Source organism: Saccostrea cucullata, unplaced genomic scaffold (assembly GCF_032062105.1).
Source record: "Saccostrea cucullata isolate Sc308-1 unplaced genomic scaffold, CSIRO_AGI_Scuc_v1 ctg7197, whole genome shotgun sequence".
Taxonomy (NCBI): Eukaryota; Metazoa; Mollusca; class Bivalvia; order Ostreida; family Ostreidae; genus Saccostrea; species Saccostrea cuccullata.
In genome coordinates, this window is record NW_026931006.1 from 27501 (window position 1) to 45949 (window position 18449).

General features: G+C 32.8%; 2 protein-coding genes across 2 annotated transcripts; one reads left to right on the forward strand and one right to left on the reverse strand.

The window, feature by feature from the left end:
• The first annotated feature begins 4718 nt into the window (after positions 1-4718).
• On the forward strand, positions 4719-8190 carry LOC134231001 (CD63 antigen-like). Its single transcript, XM_062712870.1, has 7 exons — positions 4719-4778; positions 5555-5785; positions 5900-5974; positions 6350-6460; positions 6698-6880; positions 7676-7759; positions 7899-8190. The coding sequence occupies exons 1-7, from the start codon at positions 4719-4721 to the stop codon at positions 7965-7967; spliced, it is 813 nt and encodes a 270-aa protein (XP_062568854.1). The 3' UTR covers positions 7968-8190.
• A 1424-nt stretch (positions 8191-9614) lies between these two features.
• LOC134231002 (tetraspanin-9-like) lies at positions 9615-18176 on the reverse strand. The gene is made up of 8 exons (XM_062712871.1): positions 18072-18176; positions 17171-17251; positions 15454-15684; positions 15123-15197; positions 14532-14642; positions 14230-14421; positions 13910-13993; positions 9615-9924 (listed from the first exon to the last, which is right to left on the reverse strand). Exons 2-8 carry the CDS (start codon positions 17234-17236, stop codon positions 9838-9840), a joined length of 846 nt encoding a protein of 281 aa, XP_062568855.1. The 5' UTR covers positions 17237-17251; positions 18072-18176; the 3' UTR covers positions 9615-9837.
• Positions 18177-18449: the final 273 nt, after the last annotated feature.

The following is an 18449-nucleotide window of genomic DNA, read 5'->3' on the forward strand; positions in this document are numbered from 1 at the left end:
CTTGTATCATATATATTTCTTTTCATAACAATAAATACATTTTCTTTGTGATAATAAATAATTTTTATTGTGCAATGTCCCTGTCGCTTAATTCCATTTCAACCACATTACAAGCAAACACAAAGATTATACACCTGATAGTTTTGTTCTCCTTTATTTATTGATGGGCTAAATTTGAAATTTCAAAGGATTAATTACTCCTACTTAGATAATGTAACATGAAATTGAACAACTTGAGCAACTTTTATAAATATGTTTACGGAATGAAAGACATTTTCAATCGTAGAGATAAGAAAGAAATGTACGTTACCTATATTCTTCCATTAAGAATACATATTAAGTAGAAAATATGAGACGACTCTGAATAAGCAACCCCTTGTATCCTCTAAACTGGCAAAGACGTTTTGCTTAACACAATTAAAAATTATTTTTTACATGAAAAGCGATCATTTGAAATGTACGTGACTGAAATGTACGTTACCATGAAATTCGAATTAAGTGAATCTCGCACGAATTTTCATGTATTCTAAAACTTTCACACACTCGAATGTGTACACAAAGGAAAGTTTCAAAGGTTGGAGGTCGGCTAGTTCCCAAAATTAATGAAAAGAAACGTCTCTGCTGAGGAAAAAAATATATTAAGGTCAATTATTATGTTATATAATTCTGATACCTGGTATATATTTCTGAATACGAAACCTGTATGATGCATTTCTTATGATATGCAGGTTCAAATAGTATCAATATATTGCGCGTCTAACGTATGCTTGTGGAAGAGAATTGATTTTTATATTTGAAATGTACGTTACGTATGGTAACGTACATTTTATGTATTTCTAACTGACAATTTTTTTTAATTTAGTCAATGAATTGCGTTTACACGAGCGAAACAAAATTATCGTTACAATCCATTTGACAACTGGCCACATCTAAATGCACCCCAATGCTCGTAAATGTTTTAAACTGTTACCACATGCTTGAAAATTTATTTCTAAGTGTCTTAAATTCATCTTTGGCAACCTTTTTGCAGTTTGTTTACTTTTCATGTGCGACTTTTCGTCAATATTAATTGAATTGTTGTTGATAATTTAAAACAAGGTATGCATAGGCTTATAATTGGTAAAAAAAAAAAAAAACAAAACAAAAAAGAAAAGAAAAAGAAACAAAACAAATAAACCCAAAACACAAGACGGTCACGTACATTTCAAATACTGAATATTCAGTTTTGTTTGAATCATTGCATTTTGGGTTATATTTTTCCAGATCTGCTGAAAAGCACGTATGTTTGTGTTTTGAAAAACGATGTTGCAACATACTAAATGAAATTGTTAACAAGACTGTCAATGGATATATTCGGAATAGATTTATGTTAAGTTTCAATGGCCAAACACGAGCATTTGTTAGATCATAGCAAAATACATCTGACTCATATATTTTTTTGTCTGTAACCTTGCACACAGTTAGAAGTAACTAGGCTACGACCGGTGTCAATTTCAGCGAAACAGCACAAAAGAATGGTTATGAAATGAGGTGGAGGGGACTCCCCAATAATATGTGAAATGAACGTTACCGAAGTGACGTGACATTCATGTAGTTGATGACAATAACCTCGTTTGTTACATTATGATTTCTTATATTACTGCGTTAAAACGCTTCATTGATATGATTTTTATGTCAATAATTGCTTTTTTTTTCAATATTTTCTTATTACTAATTTACATATTATTACAAGCTTGAAATGTACGTTACCTACTCATATTCTGAGGCAATCGTGTCTTTATAGTGGTGATTGTGACATATAACACAATGTGATTACATAGAGAATCTTTTTTGGAATAAACTGAAACAAAACGATGAATTATTAGATGAATTTTAGATGAATTTTAAGCTTTGTATTAAACAGAAATATATCTTGAAATGTACGTTACATTTACATAGTTTTCTAAATCGGCATGGATATATGTTAAAAAAGACAGTAACTACAAAATAGAATTTTACTACATGTACATGTTAGGTTCCAGTATCTATTAAAAATGACAAGATTCCAAACTGATCGCTCTTAACAAAACAGAGAGAAGAATTTAAAGCATATATTTAAAAAATGTTTTTACACATCTGGATCAAAAAGTAACCTTTGTTTTTTGAAAGGAAAAATCAAACGCACGTTCGTATGCCGAGAAAATATGTTGCTGACAGAGTTGGTAGGATGTGCTGGTGTTAAGATGAGATATTCCAATTGTGATTTTAATGACTACATTTTTTTTGACATATTTTTTTGGACATTGAAGAAAGAGTAACGTACATTTCAAGCTACATTTCTGAATAAAATTACCCTCTACTTTATCGTCTTGTCATTATTTCATGTATTATAATTTGATGAAAAAAATCTGGAAACAAAATCTTCAGATACTTTCTTTTAAAGGTAATTGATAGAAAAATTGTTATCTTGAACTTCATTTTTTAAAAAATCAGAGAGGCATTTGTGCCCTTATATTGAGAATGGGTGTCAAATGCATGAATGACAGTTCCTTGACCGGAAGTCCAAGGGTTACTACACAACACAAAGTTATAGAAAATTCGACTTCAGTATCTGAAAAACAGGCATTTAAAAATGCCCAAGAATATTTGTTTCGCTCAGATTAAGACATCCATAAACCTATTGCATGGTAGAAATCGGGCTGCATTTGTTGTACATGGCGGACTAGCACGTATAATTGATTTTATTGTGTTGGAAAATAACCAGGGGGTCGTAACATAAAGGGAACTTAAGTATGTCTTATCTATCTTATCTACATATTTAGAAGAAATAGATTTAAAAATCTCGACGTTAAAACATTTCTTTGTTCATATTATGCATTTAAAAACAACAATTTACCAAATGAATGTAAAATAGTGATAAATGAGTTCTAGCTTTTTGCGCGGGGGGGGGGGGTGGGAGTGGGGTTTGAAAACAGATTTATTAAACACTAATTCTAGTATCAGTCTTGACATGGCATATATGTACATGCTAAAAAAAATTTTGAAATATTAATTAAATTATATAATTTATGTTACTTACTATCTGTATAATTTGGAAAATAAATTGTGAATTATTATGTTGGCTGTGACATTGTGAGATAAAATAGACTTTAAAGACAGAGATATTGTTGGTACGGTAAATTAGAAAATGAATTTTCTCAGATTTATTTCATGTAGGTCTATAGATAAACGTTCGATTTATCGTGCCACATGTCCGCGACTATGGCAAAGCGAGTGAACATTTTTCAAAACAAAAGAGTGACAACAAAAGGTAACTGAAAACATCGCAGTCTAGAGTGATAAACAAAAGCCATGTTTTTACAATGAATCACTATTATAATTTATAATTTTCAAATATTAAGAATAATTTTTAATTGTATTTTTACTACGAAATCTAATCCAACCTAACAAAAACCGATAGGTTATTACGAACATCAACTTTTATGCATGTGTATACTTAAAAATGTAACTGATTAATTTTTTAAGCAATATATGTAAATTACGTGAAAAACTAGGGTTATGTATGAAAAATAAAGTGAACTTAAGTTTGACTTGGTTAAGACCTTGCTAAGTTCGTTTTATGTTACGGTTTAAGACATACTTAAGTTGTACCTAGGCATGTCCTAAGATTGGGCCTAAAACATACTTAAGACCCTACTTAAGTCAAAAACTTAGAAAGCTTTATGTTACGAGCCCCAGATGTTGATATGCGATTAAAAATGATATGTAAATATGGTTACAATATATCCTTGAATTCCATAAAGTATTCATTCAAAATATAATCAAGGCCATGAGATTTTTCTCGTTATATAGCATCAGATATTTCTTTTTCAGTGATTTCAGTTTCTAATTCTTCAAACACGGTATTTCCTGTGTCCACGGGGGATTCGTTATCCATATTGGTATAGATGTAGATAAATCACTCACTCCGCCGTGGCATACGATCCCACCTCCGATGTTTTGGAGGTTTGTGTTTGCTCTGCTTTCGTCTCCTTTTTTTTAAGGCCTCACTGTTTGCGCGTTTTAAATCCCTGATCCTTTTTTATGAATGATAACTGGGGGAAAGGAAGGAAGAAAGGAAGATCATAATGGGCAAAAATAAAATACTAGTAATAGATAAATGAATTTAAAAAATCAAATTAAATAAATTTATTCAAATTTAATCTTGTTATTCCCGATTTTTTTTTATTCGAAGTCTGCTAATAAACAATTAAAAGCAATTAAATAATTATAATCTCTTAATCAAACAACAGCCTGATTATAATTATCCTTACGTACAGCCACGCAGTTAGACCCCCGCGTAATTAGACACGGTCCTTTGTCCTGTTGTCCACTCAGCGTGACGTCACTAACAGGGCCGGGCATGTCCAGTGTTAGGGATTTACTGGTAAGGAATGGATACCGAGGAACAATAAAGCAACTTTTCAGTAAGTCAGTTTTTACTGAAGTACTATATTGAAAGGGACGCCAAAGACGTAAGTACATGTATTTTAACCATTGATCTTTTTTTCATTTTAAAAAAAAATAAAATTTAAAGTCAAAATTATTTTTACTCTCAAGAAAAGACAAGAAATACTTCCTCTTAAAAACGTATTATATTCTCAATTTCTCTGTTTACATTTAATCTCAAAGAATATAACAAAATATGATAATTATCATCAATTAACAAAGTTAATTTTATAATAATATTTCAGTTAACCATGGGATGCTTTGATTCCTTAGGATATATCTACCTTGTAATTGTTAATGGACTATTTATGGTAAGTATTGCGCCCCCCTAGGTTTCCTTTTCTTGAACATCTTTTTTATTCATTCTGATTAGGCCTTAATTAATCTAAGTCTGCTGCGAATCTCAATAAAATTCCAAGAGACCACAATTTTTAAGTAATGTCATTTTGAATGCGTTGAATCAAGGGCGAGGGACATTTTAGCGAAATTGCCAAAGGTGTGAATGGACAATTTAGCGTTTTATAGGACAATTCAGCGAAAGAAAAGCAGTTACCTGTGGAAAAGATTTTTTAAGAAGTTGAATTTAAATTATTTTTAGAGATTCAATGTGAAGTGAGCAAATATTGACCAATTAATTGAAAAGTAATTGCAAAATCTTACGGAAGCTCCAATGGAACAGATAAAACAAACTCGACTCAAAAATATATTCAGGAAAGTACACGAGAACATGATGGAATTTATCAAAAACTATTAATGAAATAAAGCCTTTTTTCAAACTAGTATTATTTCTCAGTCCATTCTTATTCTCCTGTTGATCAGCTTTGGTTAACGAAAAAGAAGGATGCATAATTATATATATTTTTCAAAATTTTTCGCGAATGTGTTCGCATTCTATTTAAATCTAAAATTTCCTTCAAATCCTTCATAAAAACAGTCTTTTCCCGCTAAAATTGTGAATTTCATTAATTAAATTAAGAAAACGAATTGCAAAAGAAAACCTTATTAATGTGTAATTATGGAGCTTTTAGTAAATTTTACATTTGAGTGTAGAGACAAACCGCCGTCTTATATTTATATTTTGTTACAGTTATTTGCCATTTTGTTGATCGTCCCCGGGGCTGTGATGCTGGCAGACATCACATACGTGAATGAGAAAGTGGTTCCGCTGATGAAAACCATGTCGGTGGGGAGCTTTAACGCGGCGGACCTCGCGGACGGTCTGGCCATTACTATGGTGGTCATAGGGGGTCTCATCCTCGTCATAGCCACCCTGGGGATCTGTGGCGCATGCAAGAAAGCCAAGGGTTGTCTCTGTGTGGTGAGGTCCTTTGTTTAATTAAAAAAAATATTTCTATAGTTAAAATAAAGGCTGATTGTTTGCTTTTGATGATATATTTTAGAAATTTATTTATTTCATCATTCCTATATTTAGTATTCCCTCATTGTGTTGAGTCTGCTGGTTGGTAAAGTCATCGTTGTGGTCCTGTGGATTTTAATGAATGCAGAGGTAAAGTACTTAAAAATTTAATAATTTATACACACTAGGGTATGTTTTGTTTGTTTTGAACATATTTTATTGACAAGCAAAAGGATAAGAAACAAGTTCTAACAACTTACTAGTTCTAGGGTATGTAGGGATATACCTATATTTATTATAGTTTCAGAGTAAACACAGTTGGCATAATCCTGTTATAATCAAAATTATAACCTGTTTACAGATAGATTAGCATTATCGCTTTCAAGACGTAGAAATGTTATTGTTTAAAAGTTTTTAAAAGCTTGAATCGTGTAATAATACAAAATCTAGAGATTTACGTATATCTGATGATGTCTACACAGATTTAATTTGATATAACATTACATGTTGTATTTTCATTGACAGGTACAGTCGTACTTAAAATCTCAGCTGTTGTCCCAGCTAACGAATAAATACTCGGCGGACGATCTAACAACGGACGAGATATCCACAGCATTCAACTTCCTGTTTATGACGGTAATGCAGCATCAATAATAATAAAAAATTTAATAAGAGGTTTACATTAAAACATTCTTTATTCTAAAAATTATGTTTTCAAATATATATGAGCATACATTATGTCTTGTACATATCGATGTATTAACTGTTTGGTATGGACGTTTAAAAAAAAGAATTATTCCTAAGTTGCTGAAACCTAAAATCAATGTTAAAAGAAAAGACAAACCCGTTTTATAAATTATCGTGCATTTTTAGCTGGAGTGCTGCGCAGTAAACGCAGTGACGGGACAAACAAACGATTTTGACAACACCCCTTGGATAGCTGGAGCCGGAAGTAAACACATTCCCATCTTTTGCTGTTCCGGTATAGACGCCAATTCTGCTGGCGCCACCTACACGGCCTGTACAGACAACGTGAGCGCGGGTTACTACAGCATTGTAAGTCTTGGTGATATCTTTCTTCCGATAAATAATTAATATTTGATAGCTTACCATATGGACTGAGTGGGTGCAACTGTCAGATTAAAAATCAACAACCTCTGTCTCTCAGGACGTTGCACATGACTGGTTGAAGATATTATCGTCATGCAATATTTACATTATTCCTTGAGTCTAGTCGACTTACCCTTTACAGTTTTCTATTTTATGTCGAGCAAAGCTCCTGATGTTGATCATTCAAATGAAAGGATTCTATGGAAAATTCTCTCCCTTATACCATCCAAATGTAAAATATGAAAGTGACTGACATATATCTCACAGTCGTTAACTTTGATTCGACCCTGAAATTTTAATAAAAGTCAACTTATTTGATCCTGTTTCATATTTATTTGTTACAACAGGCACGTAGCATCGTTTTTGAAAGTGGGGGGGGGGGCAACCAGAGAAATTTTTTTTTTACTTACCTGTAAAAGTTGACAAGCAAAAAAAAAAAAAAAAAGAAATTTGGCCAAACTCGAAAATCAAAGTAGCCAACTTTTTAGTGGCCCCCCCCCCCCCTGTTGCTACGTCCCTGTATATAAGGTAACCGGCAATCAAATCAAATTGCTGGGTGTATGTTCGATCCTGTTACATGTAAACCGTATGTATCGTTTGAGAGTTTGATTAAAGATTCCCACTCAGTTTTTAAGGCACCTAACATTTCGTAATTTAAATTTCATATGAAAACGGTTTATTTGCAACTTTTTCTAAAGGCTTTATTGGCAGTTAACCTTGCACATGTCCATTCTTTTTCAGGGCTGCTACGACGCTTTTTATAATCTTATTATGAAATACTCGATCTACTACATTGCCGTTGGAGTAACAATACTTATAGTCGAGGTAAGATTAGATTTGAAATAAAACTGCAATGTTAATTAAAATAATATACATGCAGGTTAATGAAGACGTCTTTGATATCTATAAATTGTATATGAATTATTGGTTTTATCTTAGAAACAATTTTTTTTTCTTTTTTCAGGTCCTAGGGGTTATATTTGCCTGCTGTATGTGCAAAAAAATCGGCAAGACGGAAAACGGAAAAGTTTAAGGGACAACTGAAGGAGAGAATGTTGCAACCTCTTTAAGAAATTCAGTGTATCTGTGATAAATTTATTATATTCTTTTGAATAATATAACAGACGATATTATTTACATCACATTGTTACTGAAATTTGTTTCAATAAATATTTTTTAACAATTGCATCAAGCGATATTGAATGAGAAAGAATGCTACATCTCACAATTTGTTGTGGTCATTATAGCAAAATTACTTGCGTAATTTCGGAGAATTAACAAAAAAATTGTTATATATCGTAAAAAACAAGTATATATACGAGGGGCGTTCAATAAATAATGTCATTAGCTCGATGACATACAACATAGTAGTCATATGACATAAAGCTTGACTTTCTCTCATTATTGAATCTTTAATGAATTTATAACAGTTTATGTGACCACTTTTCATCACATAGTTTTATCGTGAGAAGCTGGGAAACAAGGGCTATTCGAGACACTGCATTATAAATGAATGTTAAAGAATCAGTAAACTAAAGTGAAAATAAAAGCTACATTAAAGCTGCTGTAAAACTTGTAAAAAATCCCAAAGAAATATTCACTGAAATATGTGATATTTACAGCAACCGATGCCTGTTTTATGGACAAATTAGCAGGTGGATTTCAATGATAAAAAATTATATAATGGGCATCAAAAATGGGTACCCTCCTTGCCAACAAAAATTATAATAACTTATGTACTGTTTGCCAAATTTCAACAAATAATATTTGATCTTGTATGAATGACTTTAAGACACATAGCAAATTTGATAGACATTATATCGGGAGTAGTTTACACTGTTTTAAAGAAACGTTCGACAGTAATTAAGCTTGGTACTCTAAGGTCACCCTGTATTTTGAAAAATGAGTGAAAACGACAGCCTGTACCAAAGTCTTAACAATTATTTTAAAATATCAGTAATTGTAGTAATCCACGTTTGTTTTTTATTCAGACAGATATTGGAACATGAATCTATTGCTTAAAACCATTAAAACAAAATTTAACATAAGATGTACTTGATAAAAACGGCGAAGGTCTGTCAAGAGCAAAGGTCTGCAAGAGCGGAAAAACAGATTATTATGCAATTTCCTTAAATATGAGTGGTATTATTGTTCAAATTCGTATTTGGGGAGACAGTTTAATATCTGGAGGTGTCTACAAAGCAGTTTTTTTGCAAAGAAATCGAAAGGTTTATCAGAGAAAGGACCCAGAATCAGGAATCCTTCTTCATGACAGCGTTCAAACCCGCATGCTCTAAAGAGTAAAGGGGTTTACGGGATAAACAGAAAGTTAATGTTTTTTCACATTAAAAATATTTGCCAGATCTTTGACCTTTTTACTTGTTTCTATTTCCAAACTGGAAAAAAACACCTATCAGAAGGAAAAAACAAGTCCAGGAAATCATTGGATCTGCCATTTTCCAGTATACTAAGGGTCATACCCAAGAATGAGTTCTAAAAACAATCAGAAATTGGATAAAAAATGTTACGGACATGTGTTTGAATTAAAAGAGATTAATAAGTAAAATCATGAAGACTAAATCATTGAAAAGCGTCGTTTGCTTCTTTCTGAGCCCCAGTGACATTATTTATTGAACGCCCCTCGTACATTCGTGTAATTTAAGATTTTTTTCGTTATTGTAAAATATGTACATTTTTGATTTTAAACTTTAAATATATGGCACATTGTATAAAACAAATGTTAAACATACATAGTACATGTTTAGCTTCAAAGAATTGTCAAAAGAGAAAAAACAAAGATGGATCACAATTTGGATCAAGCTACTGAGACAAAAAGTGCACTACGGTTGATTTTCTGGACGGAATAAAGCATTTACGGACACACACAGTCGTTCATTTTCCCGCTACACCATTTTGGCAGCTCCGGATAATCCCGTTCCGTCCTCGCCTCCGTTCTTTATGATTATGATGGCCCCAACGAACGCAACAATCTGCAGGACAAAAATTATCAAATTTATATTTTCAGTATTTTGTCTACCTCAACAAATGATAAAAGCAAAAAGACAACAACAAATATTCAAAAAAGTAAAATTTCAACCCTAGTGATAAGGAACACGTACCCCAAATTAAACTCTAACATGATAAATAAACTTAACTTGACCTTTGACCTTTTCAGCTCAAAAACAGTAGCTATGTCTTTTTAGGCTATGTATACGGGGTTGTGATAAAATATTTTATTTATAAAATCTCGGAGAAAACTTGAGATATAATCTGGAAACTGTTATTTGCATTGTATGAATTTATTACCTTAACCTTTGATTTTGATCTCAATACCAAATGGGGTATTGTTTAGGCCATAAGTTTGGACTCTGAAGTGTTACACACTGTCAGATAGTGTTAATTTCTGACCTACATCTTTGATCTCAAAGTCAATACAGATCTTACTATTGAGTTGTGATCAAATATCATTGCAAAAGATCGGCTTTCTGAGATATCGTCATGAAACGAAAGTGTTACACACAGTGCAAGAGTAAAAAATTAATAGCAAGCTTTGTTATGATGAATAATAATAATCCTGTTCACAATATCGTTTCATATTTCCCCTATGTTTTTGTAATTTGAAGTTGAAGAAATTGACAGCCTTAGAACTTAAAACTTCTTCTCTTTAGAAATCGTTAATTCAATGTATAAGTAATGAATTAACAATTAGTATTAAAAAAGTCAGTCAGCATTTGACTTGATGATAAATTGTATTTGCTGACTTTCACATGGTCGTTGTATCGACCATAGAACTTACGAAATGATGACTTTAAACGAGACTGCTGATATTCTTCCTTCATCAACTTGCATGCTTGTCAATAATTTACCTCGTTTTAGAAATTGTTCATATGTAGAGCATGCTCTTGTGTATCGAATCAACTGAGATATATGCACTCCGTATGCAGGTGATGAAGGTTAAATATTGCTGCATAAGTAAGGGAAGTTGACGATAGAAAAGTTAAAACCATCACGTTTATCATAAAGCTTAGTTGTTAGATTACCATTAGTGTCTTTTTCAAGTAAAATATCCAAGTATGAAACAGATGAGTCAGACTCAGTGGTATCTTTTACCTCAAGCTTTCCAGGATATATCGTATCGATGTAGGAATGGAAATTACCATGATTGTTAATTGACAATACGTCGTCGATATATCTAAATATCGAGTTGAAGGCCACAGCAAGTTTTTTCTTCTTTTCACGCATAAGATTTTGCACAAATTCTGCTTCAAATGAATACAAAAATAGGTCTGTTAATTACGGAGCGCAATTGGTACCCATGGGAATTCCAATAGATTTGTTGGAAGACCTGGTCTCCAAAATCCACATAGATATTGTCAATCAGAAACTCGAGCATCTTTTTGAGATCAACTTCAGAGTACTTGTGTGTGCAATCAGAATGTGTTTTAACAAAATAATTTTGCAAATGACCAGGTAAGTAAACTTATGAGTTCCATTTTTATTGAAAAACAGCTGTTAATGATATCAAAAAGCCTTGACTTTAATTTATCGTGGGGAATGGTTGTGTATAAAGTTGAAAAGTCGTAAGTTTTTAAGCTGTTGATTTTGGTAAAATCTTGTGATTTCAAATTATCCAAAAGTTCCTTGGAATTTTTGAGTATCCACATCTGATTTACAACACTTCGTCAATGTATATATTGTTGCACAGTCATCTTGGAAGTTTCTCCTTCACCACTGTTAATATCTTAGTGAGAAGTAAAGAAAGATGCTTGATTGAACATTTATTGGAACCCGCTATGTATCTGTGTTTGTAAGAATTCTTATGAAGTTTCGGAATCTATTACACATGTAGTTCAAAATGATTTTAATTCTTTGGTATATTAAATTATTTCTTATCCTGATAGGATAAAGATCCCGATCTAACTCTTATCTCGACAGGATAAAAATACTGATCTAATTCTTACTTCTACTAACAGGGTAAATATCCTGATCTAATTCTTACCTCGACTAAGAGGTAAAATATCCTGATCTAATTCTTACCTCGACTAACAGGGTAAATATACTGATCTAATTCTTACCTCGACTAACAGGGTAAATATCCTGATCTAATTCTTACCTCTACTAACAGGGTAAATATCCTGATCTAATTCTTACCTCTACTAACAGGTTAAAGATCCTGATCTAATTCTTACCTGGACTAACAGGGTAAATATCCTGATCTTATTCTTACCTCGACTAACAGGGTAAATATACTGATCTAATTCTTACCTCGACTAACAGGGTAAATATACTGATCTAATTCTTACCTCTACTAACAGGGTAAATATCCTGATCTAATTCTTACCTCGACTAACAGGTTAAATATCCTGATCTAATTCTTACCTCGACTAACAGGGTAAAAATACTGATCTTATTCTTACCTCGACTAACAGGGTAAATATCCTGATCTAATTCTTACCTCGACTAACAGGGTTAATATCCTGATCCTGTTCTTACCTCGACTAACAGGTTAAATATCCTGATCTAATTCTTACCTCGACTAACAGGTTAAATATCCTGATCTAATTCTTAACTCGACTAACAGGGTAAATATACTGATCTAATTCTTACCTCGACTAACAGGGTAAGTATCCTGATCTTATTCTTACCTCGACTAACAGGGTAAATATCCTGATCTAATTCTTACCTGGACTAACAGGGTAAATATCCTGATCTTATTCTTACCTCGACTAACAGGGTAAATATCCTGATCTAATTCTTACCTCTACTAACAGGTTAAAGATCCTGATCTAATTCTTACCTCTACTAACAGGGTAAATATACTGATCTAATTCTTACCTCTACTAACAGGGTAAATATCCTGATCTAATTCTTACCTCGACTAACAGGTTAAATATCCTGATCTAATTCTTACCTCGACTAACAGGGTAAAAATACTGATCTTATTCTTACCTCGACTAACAGGGTAAATATCCTGATCTAATTCTTACCTCGACTAACAGGGTAAATATCCTGATCCTATTCTTACCTCGACTAACAGGGTAAATATCCTGATCTAATTCTTACCTCGACTAACAGGTTAAATATACTGATCTAATTCTTACCTCGACTAACAGGGTAAGTATCCTGATCTTATTCTTACCTCTACTAACAGGGTAAATATCCTGATCTAATTCTTACCTGGACTAACAGGGTAAATATCCTGATCTTATTCTTACCTCGACTAACAGGGTAAATATCCTGATCTAATTCTTACCTCTACTAACAGGTTAAAGATCCTGATCTAATTCTTACCTGGACTAACAGGGTAAATATCCTGATCTTATTCTTACCTGGACTAGCAGGGTAAATATCCTGATCTAATTCTTACCTCTACTAACAGGGTAAATATCCTGATCAAATTCTTACCTCGACTAACAGGGTAAATATCCTGATCTAATTCTTTCCTCTACTAACAGGGTAAATATCCTGATCTAATTCTTACCTCTACTAACAGGGTAAATATCCTGATCTAATTCTTTCCTCTACTAACAGGGTAAATATCCTGATCTAATTCTTTCCTCTACTAACAGGGTAAATATCCTGATCTAATTCTTACCTCTACTAACAGGGTAAGTATCCTGATCTTATTCTTACCTCGACTAACAGGGTAAATATCCTGATCTAATTCTTACCTCTACTAACAGGGTAAATATCCTGATCTAATTCTTACCTCTACTAACAGGGTAAGTATCCTGATCTTATTCTTACCTCGACTAACAGGGTAAATATCCTGATCTAATTCTTACCTCGACTAACAGGTTAAAGATCCTGATCTAATTCTTACCTCTACTAACAGGGTAAGTATCCTGATCAAATTCTTACCTCGACTAACAGGGTAAATATCCTGATCTAATTCTTACCTCTGCTAACAGGGTAAATATCCTGATCTAATTCTTACCTCGACTAACAGGGTAGATATCCTGATCTAATTCTTACCTCGACTAACAGCGTTAAAACTCCGACGATAATAAACGCCGTGCTATAACTGCTGAGGGCATCATACGTGGCATCATAACAACCCTAAAATTCGTATGAAATTCAACTATATAAAAATACATGAAAATATGAATAAAATTTAACATAAATTAAAAAAAATTACAGTTTGAGGTTGTATTTAAAGAATATCTTAAAATTCAATCTCTTACTTAATGGTCATGACCACCAAGGCATCTTAATGTTAGAGTTCACGCACATGTATAAAAATCTCATTCTTAAAAGGGCTTTCTAATAAAGAAAATAAAATCAAAGAGACTTACTTTAGTGTGGTAGCCTGATGTGACGGTATCTGTGCATGCAGCGTTGGTCGTTGAGGCGTAATTGGAGGCTGTGACTCCAGTACAGCAGAATATCGGGATTTCTTTCCCTCCGTTATTGCCTCCATTGATCCACGCCGAACTATCAAAGTCATTTGTTGTTCCGGTTACTGCAGTGACGCCACAACAGGAGAGCTGTAGTAAAAATGAAAAGTGTTCTGTTAACCACACTCACACGTACACCCTCACCCATACCCATACCCCCCCCCCCCCACACACACACACAGAAAGAGAGAAATACTTACAGACATAAACATATAGTTCCAAGCAGTTGAAATTTCATGCGTTGTCAAGTCGTCCTTTTGATAGTTGGTCTGAAGTTGCTTTAAAAGTTCCGTTTTCATCCAACTTTGGATCTGAATGCATCAATAAAACCAACTAATGTGAATTACATTCATTTACACGATTAATACTTCATTATTTCAATACTTCATTTATTTTCATTTCTGATTGATTATTTTAAAGCCATATATGGCGTAACTGATAAAAAAAAATATATTTTTGAAAAATACAAAATTAAGTAAAGAAACATAGTTAATACATTTAAATTAAAGATTTTCATACAGTTCTGGACACGGAGAACGCCTCGTTTCATCTAATAATACAATTTTATCTTCTCTGTAATGTGTTATTTAAATCTTTTGTATTTTCTTCCGAGTCGGAGAAAATTCCGAGAATCCAAATTAAATTGTGATATCTTTATAACGCAATCGACTTAGATTTTGTAATTTACGGAAAAGTTCTATCTTTATATAAAGTAATGATACAAATAATAAGTTCTTATAATTTTAGTCTTATAATTTTCATTGTACATACGCCATATATGGCTTTAATACCTTGTCGTTCATAACAATCCACAAAATAACAACCACCAGCTTAGCCAGGAAGAACACCAGCACTACAATGGCATACTGCAAAGAAAATCACGACAACCAACATTAACTTCATCAACGATACTAAAACGTATAAATAAAGAATTTGAATGTTTTATCAGATTAATTTCCAGATACATGTATATCTGAATGAGAACCTCAACAGAGATAATACAAGCTGAGGATGAAAGTTGAGAAACCCACAACACTTGACGTTACATATTTTTACCATTCAAAAAATATAACCCCATTAAAATGTGACAAGTGCCTGTGGGGTAACTTATGGATCACTCACAATGATCAGGCAGCACTTCTGCTGACAGAAGGCCCCGCAACAGCCTAGTGTTGAGACAATGAGGACAAAGGCGCCAAAAACGATCAAGGTCACAGACAGATTTTTGGCCAGGTCCCCGACGTTTAACGCACCGAATGACAGCTGTTGTAGCAGGGGCAATACTTCATCATTGATGACATCAACATCAGCAAGCATCAAAATTCCTGGAATAAGGATTCCAAGCCCGAGCAACTAAAAATTAAAGATGATGTACTGTCCTTAAGATCCATGTATATGGTAGGCTAGTTGATTAAAAGGTAAAGGTATTTCAAAATGTATACATGTATTTGACAATGAATTGAATGGAAAAACTACAAGAATCCCTGTCTTGATATGGGAATTGGGTTTTAAGTCCCCTACATACTGATATATTTTTTTATAGTTTTCCTTCGAGTCTGTTTAGTTGTCTTTCTGTCTGTCAGTCTGTCCCACTTCGTTTTCCGCACTTTTTTTCTAAACGCTCAAGCAGATAAGCTGATTTCTGGTATATGACTGTATCTTGATGAGTTACAGATCAAGTTTGCATTGCTGATTTTTGACGGAATTATGGTATTTTTAATTTTTCATAAGAGGGTACATAATCGTTTGCTTGTGCAAAACTCTCTTAATTTTTATGGCCGTTATAATTAATTTGGAACTCGAATGAATTCAAATATAAGTGTATGCAACATATGATTTCATCCATACTGTCTCTAGATGGCTCTAGATTACTGAAATGAACCACTGATATATGGAGATAATTTTTTTTTTGTCTGAGCAACTTTAAATCTATTAATTCGTTTTCCGTTCACTTTAATGAATATTTTTGAATATATTTGTTGTTAAGGTGTCCTTCTCGAGAATTTTTTCTTTCATGTGGAGACGCCAACACTGGCCGATGGAGAGCTGCAAGTTTTGTCCTATTCTCGGCACTCGGGGCCATTGAGCAGTGAGGGATCTTTTTCGTACCAGCATCTACTGCGACGTGCGACCTCGGTTATACAGTCTCATCTGAAGGACCGGTATCCACGTCCCCAAAGTGGTATTCGAGCCCGCGAAGTAAGGATAAACTCTTTACCCCGTGAGTCTAGAGCAGACGTTCTACCACTTTAAAAAGTGGGAGTTGAAGATCAGCATAGTTAGATAAAACCAAAGATGAATGAAGTAATTCTCAACCATCATTAAAGCAATCACAGGTTATTTTTAGTATTGACATTATTATGTTAAAGAACTAAGCTAAAGACTAAAATATTCTTTTTTATATAAATGTCAATTTGTCCAATACTTAATACTTCCTGTAAGCAATACCACTGGTTATAAATGGCCAAAAATGTCAGTGTTAGTTTAACTCCATGGATTGAATGATAAATAATAAATCAATATACCACTGAACAAGAAAATCTATTATGCCGAATTTGGACTTGAAATCAGACGAACCAAAACAAACGTGATCTTATGCTATATCAGATTGTAAGACAGGGGATTTCAAAATCTCAGGCCCATCGTAAGGTCAATGAACACTGAGATTTAAATAAGATCTTTACACCTCTTCATTAAAATGAAGTGTGGATGATTAGAAAGACATACTGAAATCTAAATAACCCCACCCCCACCCCCCGATATGTGTTCAAACATTTTGTTTTTCAAAAACCATTCGAAGCACACGACCTATAAGGAGTGTACAACAAATATACAGTACCATAAATATTAGGTTGATGACCACTAGGAAAAATTTGACACATTTTCCTCCGCAAGACAGTGCCATTTTGAATATTTAAACCTGAAAAAAGAAAACAAAGTTCAATATACCACTGTAGAAATATTTTACAATGCTATGTTTTTCCTATGAACAAAAATATTAATTATATACGTAGGTATATGACAATTAATTAAAATACTACAGCGTTTTGGTATCTACGATGATTCTAGAAAGTTCAGAGTAACAGTGACATTTTGTGTCTACTTTTAAATATTTATAATAAAAATATAACACTCCTAACAATTTGCGCACGTTCAGATGGACCAATATGTTAATATATTTTTTTTTTTACATTTCTGAACGTGTGTTTTAGTTTGTTTTTCTATGTTTATTGAAGGACAATAACAAAATAATAAACATTTCTGATATACAGATGTTAACGTTAACAAATTTACTAAAGGGGAAGTATTTATTTAGGAATGAAACAAATTAATACACCTGTATTGGCTATTGTCAAAATGAAACAAATTAATACACCTGTATTGGCTATTGTCAAAATGAAACAAATTAATACACCTGTATTGGCTATTGTCAAAATGAAACAAATTAATACACCTGTATTGGCTATTGTCAAAATGAAACAAATTAATACACCTGTATTGGCTATTGTCAAAATGAAACAAATTAATACACCTGTATTGGCTATTGTCAAAATGAAACAAATTAATACACCTGTATTGGCTATTGTCAAAATCCTCGGTATGAAACATAACGAAATATTTTCAATAAAATAAAATAATAAATTTATGATCAATAATACAAAATGTATGATTTTCATGACTTGTAATTCATTAACCTGAAGTTTTAAAATATATACGGTACCCTCGATTCTCCCACTTACCCTTGATAATCTCTTCTCTCTAGTATATTCCTCACTTAAACGAGAATTTATGACATGGAAATATTTTTACACACTGCGTAAATGGTTATTTCCAAATACATCGACGTCTAAAGATCGTTCAAAATTGTTCGATTTGTTTGTTTAAAATGTTCATGCTTCATTGCATCTCTACACACAAATGGCGTTCGATAAATAATAATTTTCATTCCTTTTCAAGTTGCTCTTAGATAAAAGATTTACATTTGTACTAGAGCTTTTGATACATCAACAATTTTTTAATACCTTAAATACATGCAAATTTTATCCTATTAAAATCGTCCAACTTTTAGCGTTAACGATTGAGGGGGGAGGGGGTAATGAAGTATGAATGAAGCATAT

Coding starts and splice junctions, on each gene's coding strand:
- LOC134231001 (XM_062712870.1), top strand. CDS start 4,719: ATGGGATGCTTTGATTCCTTAGGATATATCTACCTTGTAATTGTTAAT. Junction 4,779..5,554: donor TTGTTAATGGACTATTTATG/GTAAGTATTGCG, acceptor ATTTTGTTACAG/TTATTTGCCATTTTGTTGAT. Junction 6,461..6,697: donor TCAACTTCCTGTTTATGACG/GTAATGCAGCAT, acceptor GTGCATTTTTAG/CTGGAGTGCTGCGCAGTAAA.
- LOC134231002 (XM_062712871.1), bottom strand. CDS start 17,236: ATGGCACTGTCTTGCGGAGGAAAATGTGTCAAATTTTTCCTAGTGGTC. Junction 14,643..15,122: donor GGATTGTTATGAACGACAAG/GTATTAAAGCCA, acceptor TGATGCATTCAG/ATCCAAAGTTGGATGAAAAC. Junction 9,925..13,909: donor TTTTAACGCTGTTAGTCGAG/GTAAGAATTAGA, acceptor TTTGTCCTGCAG/ATTGTTGCGTTCGTTGGGGC.